The sequence below is a fragment of the Aythya marila genome (assembly GCF_965140915.1).
Source record: "Aythya marila genome assembly, chromosome: 21".
In the NCBI taxonomy this organism is placed as follows: domain Eukaryota; kingdom Metazoa; phylum Chordata; class Aves; order Anseriformes; family Anatidae; genus Aythya; species Aythya marila.
Window position 1 is genome coordinate 1,334,341 of NC_139062.1, and position 19,987 is coordinate 1,354,327.

At 43.7% G+C, this 19,987-nt stretch overlaps 2 protein-coding genes across 3 annotated transcripts; one reads left to right on the forward strand and one right to left on the reverse strand.

The window, feature by feature from the left end:
• The first annotated feature begins 515 nt into the window (after positions 1-515).
• Positions 516-4,383, forward strand: TPRG1L (tumor protein p63 regulated 1 like). The gene is made up of 5 exons (XM_082776784.1): positions 516-718; positions 829-920; positions 1,725-1,901; positions 2,494-2,647; positions 2,959-4,383. Exons 1-5 carry the CDS (start codon positions 527-529, stop codon positions 3,151-3,153), a joined length of 810 nt encoding a protein of 269 aa, XP_082632910.1. The 5' UTR covers positions 516-526; the 3' UTR covers positions 3,154-4,383.
• A 116-nt stretch (positions 4,384-4,499) lies between these two features.
• Positions 4,500-18,982, reverse strand: WRAP73 (WD repeat containing, antisense to TP73). Of its 2 annotated transcripts, none has more exons than XM_082776782.1 (12): positions 18,876-18,982; positions 18,269-18,421; positions 17,590-17,706; positions 11,567-11,639; positions 10,588-10,691; positions 9,766-9,852; positions 9,117-9,251; positions 8,950-9,027; positions 7,881-7,986; positions 6,828-6,953; positions 5,991-6,182; positions 4,500-5,109 (listed from the first exon to the last, which is right to left on the reverse strand). In XM_082776782.1, exons 1-12 carry the CDS (start codon positions 18,942-18,944, stop codon positions 5,000-5,002), a joined length of 1,350 nt encoding a protein of 449 aa, XP_082632908.1. In that variant the 5' UTR covers positions 18,945-18,982; the 3' UTR covers positions 4,500-4,999. The 2 variants fall into 2 exon arrangements, with proteins under 2 accessions (XP_082632908.1, XP_082632909.1); XM_082776783.1 differs by having other exon boundaries at positions 18,605-18,951.
• Between the last annotated feature and the right edge of the window lie 1,005 nt (positions 18,983-19,987).

Sequence of the window (19,987 nt, forward strand, 5' to 3'; positions counted from 1 at the left end):
CCTAACTCCAACCCGACCCTAAATCCAACCCCATCCCTAAATCCAACTCCAACCCTAAATCTAAACCCCTAACCCTAAATCCAACCCCAACACTAAATCTAACCACTAATCCTAACCCTAAATCTAATCCCAACACTAAATCTAACCTTAAAACTAACCCTTGACCCTAAATCTAACCCCTGACCCTAATCCTAAATCTAACCCCTGACCCTAACCCTAAATCTAACCCCTGACCCTAACCCTAAATCTAATCCTAACCCCAACCCCAACTCCAACCCCAAATCTAACCCCGACCCCAACCCCAACCCCAACCCCAACCCCAACCCTTGACCCTAACTCTAACTCCAACCCCAACCCTAAATAAAACCCCAACCCTAACTCCAACCCCTGACCCTAAATCCAACCCCATCCCTAACTCCAACCCTAACCCTAACCCTCCCCCAAGCCCCGCCCCCTCCCCGGCTCCCTCCCCTCAGCCCCGCCCCCTGTTCGCCCCGCCCCCCCTCAGCCCCGCCCCTCCCCCGCCATGTTGGCGCTGGGCGATGCCGCGGGCGGCCCCCCGGGGGGCTGCGGCCCCGCGGCCGTGCTGGGGGTGGCGGCCCCGGTGCCGCTGTCCCCCCGCGGACCCCCGGCGCCCCCGGCCCGGCAGAGCCTGAGGCCGCTCCCCGTGCGCACCGCCACCCGCCGCGGCCGCCTGCGGGACTTCTTCGTGTTCCGGGTAGGGCCCGGCCCCGGCACCCACCCCCCCCTTTTCCCGAATTTCCCCTGAATTTCCCCAAATTTCCCCCCCCTCGCCTCACCGCCCCCGTCCCGTTGCTCTCCCCGCAGCCCGGAGCCGTGGAGCAGGCGGTGGGGGAGATCCGCGCCGTGCTGACACCCGCCGAGGACGGGGAGGTGCAGAGCGTGTGGCTGCTGGCGGAGTAAGGGGGCTGGGGGGGGAAAATGGGGGGTAAAAGGGGGCTGGGGGGGGGGGGCGATGGGGTACAGGGGGCCCGGCCCCTCGTGGTGAGCGGAGCTGAACGGGGGGGGACGGAATGTGAGGGGCTGGGGGCCAGGCAGGAGCTGCTGCTGGCTGCAGGCAACCCACAGCCCCCAAATCCCAGCCCCCTGCCCTCATTTCCTGGCCCCAATTTCCCATTTTTTGGCCCCAGTTTGCCCATTGCAGGCAGCAGCCAGCTCCAGGCTGTACCCCACAGCACGCCTCGGGGCGGCAGGGAGCGTGCCCTGTCCCCCAGAGAGGCTCTGTGCAGCCCCTGGCTGTAATTCACCATTGCACCATGAGAATAATCGTGGGCTCGTCAGCTTTATGTTTCTGTTCCTGGTGAAACGACGTTTGTTAATTTTTGTAAGACGGTCAAAGTGGTAAAAATAAGCTCTAGTAGGTGTCAAGTTTGAATGCTGATTTCATCGCCCTCAGAGTGAAAGTAGGAGCAGCTTTAGATGCCCTGAGGATGAAGTTGTCTCAGCTGTGGTGGTTCAAGAAGGTAGTGTGGTAAAACATGCAGGAAAAGGTAAGATCTTGTGTTAAACGTGAAGAAACTGACGATTTGGGTGTGCAGATGCGCTTCCAGATGAAAACGTTAAGTCACTACACAGTTACAGAAGACTATTTCTCTACCCTGTCCTTGCACAAATGCAGTTATTGATTTAGTAAATGTGGCAACACCAAGCAACGTGGCAACAGCCAAGAAGACCCCTAAGGCTCGCTCTCGTTACCTTCCCAGAATTGACCACTGGAACAACGAGAAGGAGCGTCTCGTGCTCATCACAGACCGGTCCCTTCTGATCTGTAAATACGACTTCATCAGCCTGCAGTGCCAGCACGTGACGAGGATCTCACTCAATGCAGTTGATACAATCTCTGTAGGAGAGTTTGAGTTCCCACCTAAATCTCTGAACAAGTAAGTTGATGCAGTAATATTGTAGCATTACCCTAAGTAGCGTGGGCTGACAACCTGTGGTTTTAAACATTGGGCACCTTTTGAGAATTCTTCCTCTTGCTGGTGTTAACTCGTTGACTTCATTTACAGTTACTGAAACTTCTTTGGAAGATCAGAGTAGCTGCGGTCTTGCTTGGACACTTACTAGTTGCATTAAAAGCGATTTGCTCCAGGACAAGACCAGCAGATGTGGGAGAAGTTCATTGCCATTAGATAACGCAGTGAGCAGCAGCAGCACCGGAGCAGTATTAGAAAGCCAGGAGTAAAGGTCAGGTCATACTGAAGTGTAGGTCACTGCAGACAATATGGCTTAGCCTTTGTGTCCTAGATGTCTCATCAGCTTTACCTTTTTGCACTTAGCTGAACGTCTCCTTACGTGTTTCAGGGATGGAATTATTTAAAGTTTAATTATTTTATCACTTTCCTAGAGAAAAGCATATTACCAAACAGTTTAGCTGCCAGTTTTAAGTAGGACTTTCAGAAGGTACTCCTCTAATTAAACTCACTGCAAAGACTAAAAAAATTGTGTCAATTCTGCTGTCCTCCACATCAGGCGAGAAGGCATTGGGGTTCGCATTCAGTGGGACAAGCAAAGCCGTGCCTCCTTCATCAGCCGATGGAACCCGTGGTCCACAAGCGTCCCGTACGCCACCTTCACTGAACATCCCATGGCAGACGCTGATGAGAAGATCACGTCCCTCTGCCTAGTAAGGAAATCGCCTCTCCTATTCTAGATGGCTTCTTGGTATCATAGGCTGGATACTACTTAGATTATTTTTGAAAAGACACAGCAGGTAAATCAAACAGAAGCAGCTAAATCAAAGACAGAACTTAGAGCTGCAAGCTGTCTCCCCATTCTCCATGTTAAATGTCAGACAGTAAAGATTATGACATGCAAGGTCCATCACAACTACAGCTGTAGTGTTAATGCTTTGAACTTCAACATCAGCAGCTCTTTGCCTGTGAAAGCTTAACACTTTTTAAAACAATGGAAAAACATCTTTTTTTTTTCTTTCAGTTGGAAAACTTTAAGACCCAGCTAATTCAAGCTGTGAAGAAGGCCCACAAGGAGTGTCCATTGCCAGGAAGGGCTAACGGTGTGCTAGTGCTGGAGCGTCCTCTCCTGATCGAAACCTACCTGGGATTGATGTCCTTCATCAACAACGAAGCCAAACTTGGCTACTCCATGACAAGAGGCAAAATTGGATTTTAAAATTCATTGCATTTAATCTTTTCAAGGGAAGGTGATTTTATATTAGTCTCCTGGGGAGAGTGCACACTGTGGCAGAATATTTGATAATCAAAGGGGAAAAGTTAGAGGAACAAAAGGGGGTGGTTGTAGAACTAATCAGTCCCAGGAAGCCCTGGTTGTTAAGGAAATCACTAGAATGCACAAGCCAGCTTAACCTGAAGTGGACACAAGGTGGTGTCACTCTCATATTCTGTATCTAATTTACAGTTCTTATTGGGTCTTACATAGGGCCAGCGAGCAGTCGTTACTTCTAACTACATGTTCTTCCCTGTTAATTCCATGCGATTGATTTCTGCTGCACTCTACAGATCTTCAAGGCACTGCAGCACGTTCATGCCATATTAGTGCCCTATACAGTGTCAAATCATGTCGCGTGCTTATGACTGTTTAAAGCGGTATTAGTGCCTCAGTTACAGTAATCTTAGCATTTTGATTAATGCCTGTTAAGAATTTTGAAAGCTGTGTCAGTCATTCTTTAGCAAAACAGTCAGCAAGTTTTGTTAAGCTGCACTGCCACATCTGCTCAGAAGCAGAGCAGTGTACATGAACCATTACTTTGTAAACTGACAGATATGGCTGAATGTATTAGCTTTTTGTAAAAATAGTTCCTTCTTAATTGAGTCTAACTTGCCAGTTTGTTTTCTTGCTGCAACCATAAAGACTATCTTGAGAGTGTTGCCAAAAGCCTCAAACACATTTGCCTTCAAAGTTATTATTTACAGAACAGTTTTATAACTTAAAAGTAATTCTACTTTGATTAGATTTATATTTTGTAATTTTTCCTAAATTTACTGTGGTTTGGGACAGCAGCAGTACAGGACTTGCTAATACATAAGAATTTAAGCACTGTGTGTCAGTCTTGATTCATTCATTCTTGCACTTACCCTCTCTAGTACTGCATTTCAGGAGCAAGAGATACTAAAACTACAATTACTCCTGAGGTTACTGTAACAAGCTTTGCCATTGCGTAGGACCTTCTATACGCTGCTCTATCAGGGCATTTGTCTGCATAACTGCAATACTGAGTAAGTGCTGTAGTGGTATTTTCTTGAACTTAAAGTAGATGTGGATTTCTGAAATTTATATAAAGCTGAAATCATGATGGAATGCAACAAGCTGCATGCCCCTCTCAATGCATTTTCTAAGGTATCTATTTATTTTATCTTGCAATAAAGTTAAATGCCAACTAAATTTGTTCGCTGTTCTTCATTTTGTGGAGACTGAGTCTGTCAAATTAAGTAGGAGAAGAAAAAACAAATAAATTGGTAAATGTCCCTTCCCTTGAAGAATCATAGGCTGGCTACTCAAATGAAAGATAAAGGATGGTCCAACAGCTCTTTCCTTACTGAACACTAGATAGTTGGTTCAGAAACTCCCGTTTCAGTTCCCTGTAATGTATTCAAAAGTATCAGGTATGATCCTTGGAAAGATTCAGTGCAGTGAATCTAGGGCAGTACAGGTTTATAGTGAGAGTCATACCAAGTTTATAACTATCAAAATATTTATTGGAAATTATCAAATTTAAATAACAGCTATACATTATATACACTCATACAATCTTAGAAGTGAAATTCTCTAGTTGACAATTTCAAAGAAAGTTCAACTACATGAGAACTAGTTTTCTTAAAATCCAGACTTCATTCTCTATGCTTAAGTTGCAACACCACTCAAATATAAACAGTACTTTACAGATTGGAGTTTGGTTACACTCCTTCAAATAAACAGAAGTACAAAAACCTTCAAGGCTGGGCAATGGGGTTTGACCCTCTTCCTCAAATTTGAAAGCATTTTTAAATGCAGCTGACAGTTACTTCACCTCTTCTCTTTCTAAGTAACACATACAGAAGTTCTCCTTGCTCAGAAGTGCCATGGAATCTCCACTAGGATGCCAGCAGAGAGAGACAATCTGGAAGTCACCTGCAGAAACAGATCACAGTTTGTCAGCAAGAAACCACGTCTTATTTTGGTTACCTTTTCCTAGGCTAAGTCATACACATTGCAAAAAAATGTTCTCCTACTTTAGAAGCTTTAACATGGAGTTTTTGTTCCTGTTGTAGAGCCAATCCGCTCTCTAACATCTCAGTGCAAGTAATCTGTGTTACTGACCATTTCCCCAAAATGGACAGTTACTTTGTACTCCATATACAAGCATAAGCAAGTTTGGAGACTCATCATTTTAATGCAAACAAATGCCACAAGACTGTCCGCTGCTGCAGAGCTGCATGCTCTGATGATCCAGCTGCTACTTGTGGAGAGAGGAAAAAGCTGAATCTGATTTATTTTTCTGTTTAATAAGCAGAAAGACATTGATCTAGCTAACGGCCTGGTATCACTCACTGCAAACCATAAAGCTTCTCATAACACAGGCTGACCTAGAGTTCAGGTTCCCATATGTTCTATCTTTATATACCAGACTTAACACATTTTTCCCTGCTAGTATTTCTGTAGTTGTAGTTTAGTTGTTTTCAGAATACCTCAAGTGTTACAACACTTGGCATTCTGCACAGTGACCATTTCTATGTAAATAAACTTACATGAATGTAAAGCTTAAGGACTCAACATATCACACAATTAATGCAACAATTAAAATCATTAGCCCCTGTGCTCTGTCCATGATGTATTTTACTGTGTCTGCTGCCTCATTTCAAATGTCTTTTTAAAACGTAGAAACACCTGGTTAAGAAGCTCCAAGAACACAGCTAAACCTTTACATGATAATGCTTGGACCAATGTAAAAGTGGAAAAAAAAGTTTATTAGAAGCTGATGATTGCTTGTGGAAGTAATTGCAGAGCTTTACCTTCCACTGGAACCTGCACTGACACACATCCAGCTGGGGACCATAAGTAGACTTTGCTATTTCCTGTGCACACAGCAAGTCGAGGTTGTCGTGGATCCCACTGGAAAGACTGGATGGCACACAGCTGCTCTAGGACTACAGATAGCTTCAGCTTTTGAATGTCCCAGATCCAGACAGCATTAGGAATGTTATCTGTCAGAAAACAGAGGTAATCATGTGAACAGCAGAAGGAAAAACAGATCTCTCAGCCTTCTTAGAAGCAACTCAATTTGTCTTCCAGTCCTTCACTGGCTTTTATCAAATTACTCACAATTACGCTCCTCTGTTAGTAGGCTTTTACTCTGAACCACAACTTTTGCATCCTGATGTAAACAGCCCTTGGGCCCATCAAAGGGAAAAATTGAATGTTAATCCCACAACTTTTACTATTTGTGTTAATCAAAAGTTGCACTGTGACAGGTTGTAAAGAATTCTGCCTTCCAAGACACACACGCTGTATAAATAGAGGAAGGATTTGTGTACTTCATTTTCCAATACAGTGACCTCATATAGATTTGAGGAAATATAGAACAGACTATTTCTGTTAAATATAAAGCCAAAACCAAGGTAACGTAATGATAAGCAGGTCTCACAGCTCGCAGTACTTTACACATGCTACACACAGAACATACACTGAATTTCCGCTGTAGTAAAGTGTTTACACAGCAGAGATCCAATTTTAAATAGGGCCTGAGTCTCTCCACAGTGCAAAATAATTCATCCATTATTGCCCATTTCTGTAAGAAAACACCACGTATAATGAGGTTTCCCCTTTAGTAGGGGGCAGTAGGAACTCACCGTTTTTGGTTGCCAGGAAGCAGTTATCTGGACTGAATGCCAACATCCCAATCCCCATTTTGGGGTTAGCCCTATCAGCAACTGGTTTGATATACTGGAAAGAGACTGGCACCTGGGAAATGTCATCTGCAAGTGGAAATAAAAGTGTGTTACTAAACAAGCCTGCACAGACAAAATATTTTTATTCCGACTATTAAAAAAATCTCTCAAATGATAGGACAGGATTTGACTCTTCTCCAAGATGTTTCAATCAGAAACCTCAGTGTTTAAGACATTGCATCTTCATATCAACAGTTCTTACCCTTCTACCAAAAAAAAAAAAAAAAAAAGGACTAGAAATCCTAGCAGTTCTGAAACTAAACCATGAAAAATATGTATCTCTAACAAATACCAATGCAAGGCAAAGGCGATTTACTGTTACAGTACCATAAAAAAGATAAACAATAGAAAAATACTCATTATACCTTGTCTACTTCCTCTTTAGTATTTCAGAGTCCATTGTCATGGGGGGTAAGCTTAAAGCATTGCTAGAACTACAGCTTCCCAGACAAAAAGCCTAGTCCTCTTTTCTTGCTTTTTTACACAACCTCATACTAAAGGATTAATCATTATCCTAAAAGAAATAGCAATGCTGCAACAGCTTCCAATTTCTCTTTTTTTTTTTTTTTTTTAAAATCGCTAGAACTGCCACACATTATGATAAGATTCTTAATTACTAGTCAGGTGAACTATCACTCTTATCTGCTAGAGTTAAATTAACTCCAAGGTGTGAGATAATATTGTATAGGTTGAACAGATCAGAAACAAAAACCACACAATGTTAAGATAATTCTTTCAAGCAACTCCAGGATTGAGATCTGGCTACATCTCCTATGCCCAAGCAATTACAGTTCACTTGTACAATACCTCACTAGCTGGCCTCAGGAGGCCTGAGCAGAGCATCCAGAGGATCCATTCCAGTATCAAACAGGCAGAGTTTACCTATGATGTTTATTTATGGAAAGACTTCAAATGGCAAGCTCGAGTGTTTCATTTTAGTGAACTCTGGCTTACATTTACTTTGTGTGCTGAAGAGAGAACTAGCCAACGCTCTTGTTGGTGGGAAAGAAAGTCTCTCCATTTCCACAGCTGAAGGTTTCTCCACTTCTTTATACACAACCTACACAGAAACAAGTGAGAGTTCGCTTGTTTGAGAGTGCACTACTCAAGTGTATTACACCTCAGCACCCCATAGCTCATTAAAGGAGCAAAGGGTTCCAGCAGGCAAATACTGAGTCTGACATTCTCAGTGAAACATCGGTTTATTGGAACCATGATCAAGAAAACACTCCTGTGACAAATAAACAAAAGTGAAAGTAAATGAAATGAGAAGTTTTGCTGAAGTGCATTTAATGGATCGTGCCTTGCTTCTGGTTAAGAGGCATCAGCACAGCCATGGGGATTTTGCAGACTTAACAGCCTACACATGTGAACTCTTAAAGGACATCTGTCCAGACACAAGACTAGGCCTTCCCCCTCAATGGCACGCAGCACTACTACGCTGTTTTTACCTTGAAGACCTGAAGAATGAGAGCAACTTTTTGGAATAAGAGCTGTAGCTTTCTGCCTGCTGCCAACTACCCACAATCTATGGGGTGAGAGACTACACATAGGCAAGGAGAAAAACAATGACAGATGTTTACAGGAAACACTCTTTAGGTGAGCTCAATGAGCTTGTAAATACAAGACAAATTAAATCACAATCCACTTCAAATGCTGTTTGAAGTTGAGAAATCGCTTCTGTTAAGTTCCCCAGTTTGTCCTCGTCATCTGCATAACCCAAATTGCTAACGCAATCACCATCTACATCAAAATACACTGGCATATGACAGAAGTCCTGAGACTGGTGCCAACACTGAGAATCATGTGCATATTCCAAAAAATTTGGAAGGATTCCTGTTTCTCTTACATCCCCTAGTTTTCAAGGGAGTTCTCAAACACTGTTTATACCTTACAAGGAAAAAAAAAAAACAAAAACAAAAACACAACTCTCCAGCATGAAATGCACTTGCTGGCATCTTCAGATACGAATACCTGCACCAAAGTGCTGGTAATTATTGATAGGTTTTGGATCCATACTTACAGTCTTTGTGTTAGCAACTGTTGCTGGATGTTCGAACTCTGCGATCTTTTTCCAAGTTACATGGTTCAAGATACGCACCTAATTCAAAGAAGCATTGCAAGACAGAACCGTTATGACAAAATTCTGCAAATGGTTTAGATGGAAAAGGAAAAACACCTACTTCTTACCTTTTCATCATAGCTGCCGATTGCCAAAAATTGACTGCTGGGACTCCAGGCAATTGATTTTATGCCTAAGGACCATTCATACGCCCGGTATGTGGACAGCAGTCTGCCATCAAGGGAGTACAGCAATATTTTATACTGAAAAAAAAAGTTGATTAATTCTAAATACTAAGAATATCATTAAAAGCCATAGGCAGGCAAAACCACTCTTGCCAAGCTCTCCTGGGGTAAAACACAGAAATTTAATACAAAGGGCAGAGTGTCTTATCTGTGATATGAGGTGAGGCTCTAGGCATAGACACACAGAATTATTGTGTAACATAATATAAGATTTCCACAATATTAAAGAATAACTCATTTATCTGAATAGCTGCTTCCACAACATTCACAATCCAAACTAATGGATTTTTAGATAAATCACAAATCTAATGTAATGATGTTATCATTAAATAAAGACTTACGTAACAGTTTGACATACACCTGTACGGATGCCCATTAACAATACAAGTCTACTTTAAAGGGTTTCATTTGAGTTCAGCTTTTGTTATATTTGTTTAAGGATTACAATACTAGCTATTTCAGTCACTGCTTTGTACATGGCAGCTCTAAAAAAACAACCCAAATTCTAAGTAAGCAAGATTTTTCCTCATACCTCAAGACACGTATCCCACACTGCCAAAACACAGCCATTGGGAGCCCATTCGATCCCAAACAGATCTTGTGTTTCAGTGTCAAAATGCTGTCCCCAAAAGAGAAGTAATTAGAAATATTTTACTACCAAATACCATTGGATCTGACCTAAACATGATCCCTAGTTCTGTCCTTTTAAACTCTCCCACAAAAGTAGAAATAAATACTTTGCTATTATGAAAGAAAATATTTCTACAGTTTCCGTGGTTTCTCTTTCTGGAAAAGGGCAAAAAGTTGCTGCATCTTAAAAAAAACAAACGGCATTTCATAAAAAAAAAAAACAAAAAACACAAAGGTGGTTACATCGAATCAGCCAAGAAATCTGGCTAACCTAATTCCTTGTCTCAGAAAAGGTTTTAACTTCTCAGATTCATCCAGTTCTCCAAGACATGCTAGCATGTATTCTTCATAGACCATTCTCATTTTTAAATTGAAAATAAAACAATTTATATGAAACATTTCAAATGATCACTTTGTCAATCATCAGATACCTTCACTACCATTACTACAGCAGTTTGTTGTAAAGAAGCTCATGCAGAATTTGAAGGTGGAACCTCTGCATTCCATCAGAAACTCTTTACACACAAGCAGCAGTCACAGCTTCCTGAACAGAATCCCTCTGCTCTGGAAGCACGCCTACAGGCCACCAAAGGAGCCAGATGCTGGCTAGAAAAATACACTGGCAAGTCTAAAACCAGACTACCCAAGTGACAGCATTTAAAGCAGTGTACAACAGATGGCTGTAGTCTGTGCAGAAGCCGTGGAAGACAGGGACATGTCTTACCCTGAGTAGCTGCCAGTCACTGCATACGAAGAGGCTGACGAAGTCTTTGCAGTCACGTCTTTCTGCTACTGCCATATAGCGGCCGTCCTTAGTGAAAGCAATCCCTGACAAGGAGACAGAAAGGCAACACTAAGAGAAGGCAAGGCAGAGTAAGTGATGACTCTACAGTGAAAATCAGTTACTCCTAATTCAAGGGGGAAGTAAGAGGAAAGGGGGGAAAAACTTAGTTTTACAGAAGATCCCATTAATCAAGTCAATGAGCAGTTTTCACTAATTTGCTTATGCAATTCTTGGACTTCAGATAGGATTTCTAATGATGCAGCTTTCCAGCTACTGCAGAACTTCATCACACTTCTCAAGAGACTGTTTGATTACTGACATAGTTGTTACATGAAGTCCATAGATTTCAAACAAACAGTGCATTTGGCCTAGCTGCATGTTAGGTATGCAATTACCAGTGTCCCATCAAGTTCCAGGTGTGTGTCCTGTCCACTCTTATAAAAGAAGAAATACTTTGCCATCTTCTTCACATGTGTGACTATTATACATAAACGTCAGCCGGGAAGCTGCTAACCACAGTCATGCTGCAGACGGCTCTGACAGGAGCTTCCTTTTTAAATCTTTTCATGTGTAATGAGACACTTTGGATTAGTGCTTTTCATCACAGTGCATCCAGCTTAATTTAATGTCTTATAGGACCTTTCAGAAGGGGACCAGGACAGAAAGAACAGGTACATAGAGAGCTGTAATCCTCTCAGTGAGGAAGAGGACCTCAGATCCTAGGGCAACACTTGCAGTAGTTGGCAAACGGGTACTGATTTCAGAGCTGTGCACCTCTGAGGGCAGCCAGCCCTTCAGCAGGGAGGGACTAAGAACCCTGCTCTGTTTGGAAACAGGAGCTTCATCTTCACACGTCAACTTTGTTTCTCTTTGTGCCACATTAAGAATAACATCCCCCTGTTCAAGTTGTGACACTCACCTTGCTGACAAGCTTTGGGATACTTTATATAAGACACAGACTTGGTGCACAAGGACCACACAGTTATCCGCAGCTGTTGCAAAGAGAGAACAAGGAATTATTTGCTTATTTTTGTAGATTAAAAAATAAAAACAAAAACCCAAACAACCTAGTTCAACAACAATGTAGATAAACACATCTTCTGTGGTTTAATTATGCTTTGCTATTATTCAAGCAAGTCCTAAGAAAACCTGCAAGGAATTCTCTCCTGAATTCTCTTCAGTTAGCAAGGACACTTATTTCAGATTATTATATACACGTATCAAATACTCTAGAGGGGTACAGGTGCATAACACCCATACAGACACAAGCACTTTGTTAATATTGAAGTTGGGGAGGTCAGCACGAATCTAGCTTCAATTGACAATGTATATTGTACATAGATGCTTTTCAGCTGGAAAAACAGTTTCATCATAGAATCTGGAAAAGAAATGAGGAGTTTATTGCATTTATGAATAGATGAGAAATTGCTGCAGCTTACGAGTATTGTGTCTCTTGAGATAGGGCTACTAAAAGAGAAGACTTTCTTTTAAAGACACTCAGCTTTTGACAGCTGATTTGCATTTTTCTCTTCCCTCAGCCACCCACAAGAAGGCAACATTACATAATTAAAGAACTAGAAGAGAACTACAACACAGCGTGCAAAGAAACGCATTAAACATCCTGTCTCGGGTATTTCTGGAGACCTGTGCATCCACAAATCAAGAACTGCAGAGAAGGCAGTCAGCTGCCAAACAAGCCTCTCCGCAGCTCTTCAAGGTCACAGCCTGCATTCTGGAAGCTCTGCATTGCCATCTGCAGATTATTCAATTAAAAACAAATACTTCTCTGCCTTAGCAACGGCAGCCACACCAGACATATGTGCATCAATCAGGATGTCATGTGAACCTTTGCATTTATATCTGGAGCAAGGAATGTTTCCAGTGTAAGTTTTTTCCTTGTGTTTTCCTATGTTTTATTGTACCAAGGTAAGGGAACAGGTAAAAACTATTTTTGCAATAAAGAACAATGGTCGTAAAACCATCTTTCCCAAGACTACTGAACAACAAAATCAGTTGATTCACTACATAAGTAAAGCTTTAGCACCATCTGCCATTCTCTCACCCACCTGCATCAAGCACCAACCACCTACCAGCAGCAGTGGAACAAGTTTCTGCTGCACTTTTTTTTTTTTTGTTTGTCCTCCATACCTATTTTCCTTCTCTGAAGCAATTGGTACAATTCATTAGCGAGAGCGGACCCCAAGGTAGCATCCTGTATATCTGTTCTACCTGTTAATCTCAGACTGTGGAGGTTTTTCTTACTGCTAACATGTGCTTTCTAGCAAAAGTGACTGATAGGATTCTGCAGATTGATTTGAACACCTAACAAATGCTGCATCTCTCCAGAGATATGTGGAGTCCAAAAGCAAAAGAACATCACTAGCTGTTTTTTTTCTACTGCTTTTGTAAACAAAAAAGTTTGTGAGACTTGAAAAGACAACACAAGAAGCATTATCATTTAATATAACAGGAAAGAGCACAACCAGATTCCAGTCTGATTGTAACAAAGACACTACTGGACCACTATTTGATGCAGCCTTTATTATTCTTCTCCTTTATTTAACAGCTATGAAATTACAGCTAGGCATCTACAGCACCAACCTGGAAGTTTAACAGATCCTAGAGGAATCCACTAGATGAGCAACATTAATCAAGTTTTATCACTGCAACTGCCCACTTCCGGACATACAGAAATACCACGTTGTTAGTCTGCTCTTCAGGCAAGATTTACTTTAAAAATACCAACACAATGCCTACTCACATTCTTCTACAGCAACTGCAATAGTGATATGCTGCTTGCTCCTATTAATTGCAGTGTTAAATGTACTTGCTGCTGTTCCTCCCCTGAACAAAACATGCAGGACACACAACACATGCATTCTACAGCCACTTAATACAAGCTTAGCAGCTGCAAGCTTTGAATGCTGAGGCCTGGATCGTAGTTTTTCCTGACAAAGGCATCCAAGCTTACATTTGTGTTACTGCTTGGCCTCACGACCAACTCACCTTGCCTGCTGCGTGTCACACACACTTCTATCCTGCACCGTACAGACTGGCTCAGAGCCTCAGAAAACACAGAAACGCACTGCTGAGTGCGTAGGGAGAGGGAAACCTCTACCAGAAACAGCACAGAGCATGTAAGGGCTCTCACCTCTGCCTTGCCCGAGACTGCACCTCAGAAGAGGAATGGCAAGTACACCTTCCCTGGTCCCAGCATTAAAAGCATGTGAAAGTAAGCTGCTTTGACACCCAAAATCAGGATTTTCAGTTTTATTTTTGTCTCCAGACAAACAGAACATTTTCTGAACTAAGAAAGACACACTGTGTGCTTCACCTATGGAACTGGCCCGTCTTACACAGGCTAACAATGTTCACAATCAGATGTGCCAAGAAGGGGGAACCTCCGTCTTTCCAGCTGGAACTGAAACATTATTCCACAATCCTGCCCAAGCTGACATGAACTAGCCCAAGGAGGTTTATTGCCCAGCTGACAGAGGTGATTGAGAGACAGAAACAAGATCACAGAATGGCTGAAGCTGGAGGGGACCTCTGGAGATCTTCTAGTCCAACCCCTGCCACGCACAGAGGATGAGAAGAAAGCCAGACACCACAAAAATCACAATTAGTTGTGTTCTTCTTACTGACTTTTCTCAGAGAGCTCACGGGGAAGGGACAATTGCTTTTCCAGCAGGAGAACAGACTGTGGCCCCTAAGTCCGTGGAAAGCACTTCTTGGCTGATCATTTTGAGGGATCCTTTGCTATAGGTGACTAGATTAAGTGGAGTTGTCAAACTCAAATCCAAATAATAATGGTGTCTGAGAGGTTTTCAGCTGTTGTTTTGCAGTGGAAAAACAAACCAAAAGCAGAAGCATTTTTAAAATAGCCCCAAAACAGCTGAGAAATAAAAAGTATTTAGATGGTAACGTGATAAACAGTCTCCAGTGCTGGGTTCAGGACTACGTCCCGATGTTGACAGCTATAGGCAGGTGTAAGACTGGTGATTTTCAATAGATAAAAACACACTTTTAAACAACCTTGCATCTCAAATGACTGTCAACTTTTGTCCCAGACTTGACTGGGTCACAAAGCCTCCTTACATAGCAGTGTCTGTCAGCACCGGATTTCAGAAGATTATTCAGAGCACATTCCTCGACAGAAAGCATTTTTCAACCAACGTAGCCATTTCCAGTTACTAAGGATTAGCTCCAATATACACAAACACACACATTTTTTCTGCTGCTGGAGTTCTACAGAAGTTCCTTAACGCTTTGGCATTACAGTGGAACTAGAGAGTACAGCACATGCACTTTGTAAGTATGGGTCTTAAAAGAAGCACTCCAGAACAATGCTGATTATCTTCAGATATTTATCACAAATCTCAGAAGTTTGGAAGAAGCAAAAGCTCCGTTTGCTTTCTCTGCATCTTTTACCCACAGCTCGTTTAAGCTCTACATGTGCCTATCAATCCAACATTCAGGCAGAAGGACAGCACTGTAAGAGGAACAACACCAGGTACATCTTTCACAGGACAAACTGAGAACGGGGAATCTTCTGGTAATCAGCTTGCTGTGCTAGACACACTGCAATGCAGCAGGAGCACAGAACTGCCCCACAAAACGGAGAGGAAGCACCTGCTGTAAAAGAGTAGCAAACAATAGCCATGGGATGACAAGCTGCCCTCCAGGACTCTACGTGAATCACTATCATCGACTCCATGCACTAACTTTTTCAGATTCCAGGTAGATTTCACATAGCAGGCTTTCAGAAAGTGCTTTTCTAATTTTCATTAAGCCTTTATTGATTAAAAACACTAAAAAAGTACCTTCAGATCACTATTTTATTTTTCAAAACTGCTTTTCCTAGCAGAATTGTACTCTAGCTTGGTATGAACAACAAGGTGATGAAAAAGTCAAGCTGTAATTATTCTGGCTTCTTGTCATGTGTAGCTCTAAGATAGAAGCAGACAATTAAAAAAATGCCTTTCAAGTCTGGAAGCACCTTTGAGTATTTCCTGCTGCCTGGTAGAACTAGAGAACCTGTGTATACTTCCTCTCTTAAGACTGTAGCATCCAGCAGCCTTGCATAGCATGCTGTTGATTGCAGTGATTACATGAAGATTTAGATAGCTGACAAATATGTTTTCTGTGGCACAAGTAAGTATGGATTGCTGGAAATAAATTAGCATAACCATATGCCTTCAAAAAATTTGAGTAGGAATAAAATTTATTTGTGAGCTTACAGTGCAGCTCATATGCTGACCTGAAGAATTACAAGTATGAGTAATTAATTGATGCTGTTTGCAAGTGCCACACTACCAAAGCCAAGCTGCACTGGTTCATAGGGAAGCTTTAAGCCCTCTGAGCGATCTTTGAATTTGCTAAGGTACCTAATACACCGATATTAAGTGTCCTGACAACTTTTGTCTTGAGCACTGCTCATGTCTGCCCCACCAGACTATGGATTTAGCATGCTATAGGGTAAACACAACTCAGACATCAGCATAACCCAGGCAGCTGTCTGACAAAAGCTAATTTAGCAACCTGTTTACAGCTGGAAAGAAAACTTATCCCAACGCAGATGCCAACTTGGCAAAGGCTTAATGAAATCCTCTAAGGTCAAACCGAGTTCTGTTGGGAGGTAATAAATACTTGCTCGTCCACCCCCACACGCATGTGCCGTACGGAACTCACTTGTAGCACATAGCAGCAGCCCTCAGTTTGGGTTACACAGACTACTACGCTCCTGCCTGAGTAACAAGCGTGTCTTTACTGACTTCAGGTTGAAGCTCTGGGCTCATTTATTTTAATCACCATCAAGGTGAATCATTCCTGGAAAAAGTCAGGCTTAAATTCATCACTCCTCATAAGCCATGAGCTAGAAGGGTGGGGGAGAATGGAAGGAGACTGTTTTATAGCCAGAAAATCTCTACTTCAGTCAGCACTAAAATCCCTGGCCAAACACTAAACAGGCTTGCCAGAGAATTCCTCAATGTGTGCACGGGGAGCTACACTTCAGCTGCAAGCATGTTTTTTCAGAGGTTTCCTCGAGAGCATCAGCACTTACACTAACTCTAGTATGCACACACATGACAAATTCCCCCATCTATCAGTCAAATTTGGACAGTGGGTTAAAAAAGGGAAATCTTGCAGTGCAATATTTGAATTCACTGCTAGTGAGGATTGTGGCACAACAAGGCATCATCTGGCTTTGAAAAGATTAGATACAGCAAAAAGAACAGTTTCTTTCAAGTGGTTCCTAGTTATTTTCTGACCGTTCCTCTCTGCACTGAATAACATCAATCGTCAGCTATAATCCAAAGACTATAAAGGTGGAGAGTCAGACTTCCACACGCCTTCCAACAAGCCCTTTGTGTCCAGCACACACAAACCGCTTCAGTTTCTACACCAGAACACGGCTTTTAATCAATAAGCACTTGCATGCACTTTAATTATAATTTCACAAGTGGTTCTACCAACAGCCTTCTGACTCCTATCTATAAAATCAAGTGTTCCTGTAAGCATTCCCAAGATATAAACCTAAGAGCTTTTTTTTTTTTTTTAATTCCACAGCCAGTCTTAAATTTTTGTGGATGTGGTTTTGTTATGCTTGTTTGCTAGAAACCCCAAGCTTTCCCTGAGCTACCAACACCACATATGATTACTAAAAAAGCGTCAATAAATGCCAGTTATCCCTACTCTTAAGCGCACAATTTTACCTGTATAAACTAAAGTGTCCATTCCCTATTGTATCAAATGCAATAGAATAAAATGTTAACAGAATAACACCTAAACTGGAATTAAGCTCGATTACATCTGTAAATACAAGAAAACTTGGTGTTCTTTACCACCACTACAGCTTTAAGAGCTTCTGGTTATTTTAAGAGGCGAAGTGCAGACAGCAACATCTGATACCATCAAGAGTAATCATGACTTCACACTTACATGAAACTCAGTTGTATTGAGAATGTGACGACCATCCGGACTCCAGCATGAAGCCACCAATCCTGCTGAGCCTTCGTCTATCTTACAGTGCCAGTCTGGCTGCTCCAAGGACCAGACCTAGGACAGAGGGGAAACCAAACAGGCTGCACCAAACGAACACTTCACCTAAACCTCTTCTTGCAAGAACACGCCACAGCTGAGGAAGAGTTCCTGCATCACATACCAGAGGGGTCAGGAAACCTCTGAAAGCCCGCAGCCATGAAGGACTGGCGCTGGATTCCGCTACAAAAGTAAGCCCCACACCTCTGTGTGTTAATACAAACTGTAAAGCAAGTTTTCTTCTGTGATAAATATTCTAAGGTCCAGCAATTTAAAAAAAAAACATGGTTTAGCCCACTTGGCAAGTTTGCATGTATTTGTTTCCTGCTGAAATAAGAAACCCTTAAAATATTCTCTAGCTTTGGTTTAAATTGGTTTGCTAGGTATTTTATTCAAATTTTGCTTGTTTTCAAACTGAGATGTTTGTGATAGTTCTGTAAATATTAGCCTGCTGGGTTACAAAGCCTCAAGCCACGCGTTGTGAATAACATCAATTACTGCAGCAAAAGCACTGAGCAACGGCTTGCTGTTACATTCTCCCTCACGCCACACGGGAAACGTACCTGGTCCGGGTGCTTACCTGGACAATCCCTCGCTTGTACATGGCACAGAGGATGAAGAGGGAGTCTGACGACCACTCCACGTACTGGATCTGGTCCAGGCAGGTGTACAGCTGCAGGATCTGCAGGGTGCTCGCGTCCCGCACGATGAGCCGGTACTGCACGCACGATGCCTGGGATAAACCAAGGGCAGCGCTGAGCTGGTGTGCCAGTGCCACAGCTACAAACTGCAACTCTCACTGCACCCCAACGAACCGCTGCTGACCCTAAGAGCTTTAGTTACAGTTTGTTTTTTATTATTATTTCCCCCCCCCCTTTTAGAAAGGCCTGACTGACAGAGCTGCTGTAACACAAACCTCTGTAAGAATACTTAAGCCAGCAGGGGGGCCTCTCGTCACTTAACAAACAGAGCTCATTAACTCCCAGACCGCTCGCCAGGCACAATTAGCCCTAATTCCCCCCAAACAAACCCATTTTTGGGGGGGGGTTTCTCGTCAGCCCTTGGGGCCGGGCAAGGCGCCGCGCTGCCCGCCAGCCCCTCACACGGCCCCGCCGCAGCCCAGCGGCCGGGGGGCGATGCCCCAGGAGGAGCCGGGCCGGTACCGGGTCGGTACCGGGGGCACCCACCAGGCACCTCCCGTCGGGGGAGATCCTGCCCAGCAGCCCCGACAGCCGGCACGGCTCCGAGAAGTTCATGGCGGGGCCCGGCCCGGCCCTCGCCCGGGGCCGGCGGCGGGAGGAAGGGGCAGGCGCCGCTCCGCCGGGCTGCCAATAAGGCTGGGGGGGGAGCCACGATGTACGCCGGGAAATGTAGTCCCGGCGCTGAAAGTAATTATCATGCAAATGAGCCGGGTTAATGAGAGCCCGCGCCGGCTTCGCGCCGTGCCCCGCGGGCTGAGCTTCCCCCCCCCCGCGCTGCGCTTCCAGGCGGTTGGGGCCGGGCGGCTGATTGCTGGTGGTGGGGAGAGGCCAGGCGGCCGCCACCTGCAAATGAAGCACCTCAGCAGAGGCAGAGCTCGCAGGATCTTTAAAAATTAAAGATCTTAAGGGTGTTTGTTTTCTTTTTGAGAAAAAGCTGAGAGTCGCTGCCGATGGGGGAGACAGGTCTACCCACACTGGGGTGCACCCCCCCGGTAGGCCTGGGGCAGCTGCGGACCTGGAAAATGCCCAGGATCTGCTTTTCTGCCCCAAAATGTGCAAAGCATTGGCAACAACAGCACCACAGGGCGATGTCCCCACACTGCTCGGCCCCTGCTCTCAAATCCATGTCAGTTTGGTGCCTGTATACAGCCCCAGCGTGGCCACACAAAGGCAGCACACCCACCACCACCACGTCCCACATCCACCTCAGCTCGAGGCCCATCCTCAGGACACGTTATGGATCGTGCATTTAGGCCCTAAAAGCAGCTCCAGTGACTCTGATGTGTTCAGGGTCCCACAAACCCATCTGTCCTCTCGCCCTGCCCACGCATAAAGCCTGTGGGCTGGTCTGAAGCCAGGGGCAGCGATTTTGGGGTGCCTGCAGGCAGAGCTTTGGCTGTTTGGCTCTGAAGGGAGGCGGGTGAGTCAAGCACGCGACCGACTTTTTAAAGGTCACGAACACCTCTCAGTGGTTTCACCCCAGTGACTGAATGCAGTCGAAAGGGAAAGTCAGCAGGAGAACTTCAGCTTGTGAAAATGGGTGTCAGTAAACAGATAGTCGAGGAGTGCAGAAGGAAGAGTAATAATGCTGGCCGCCT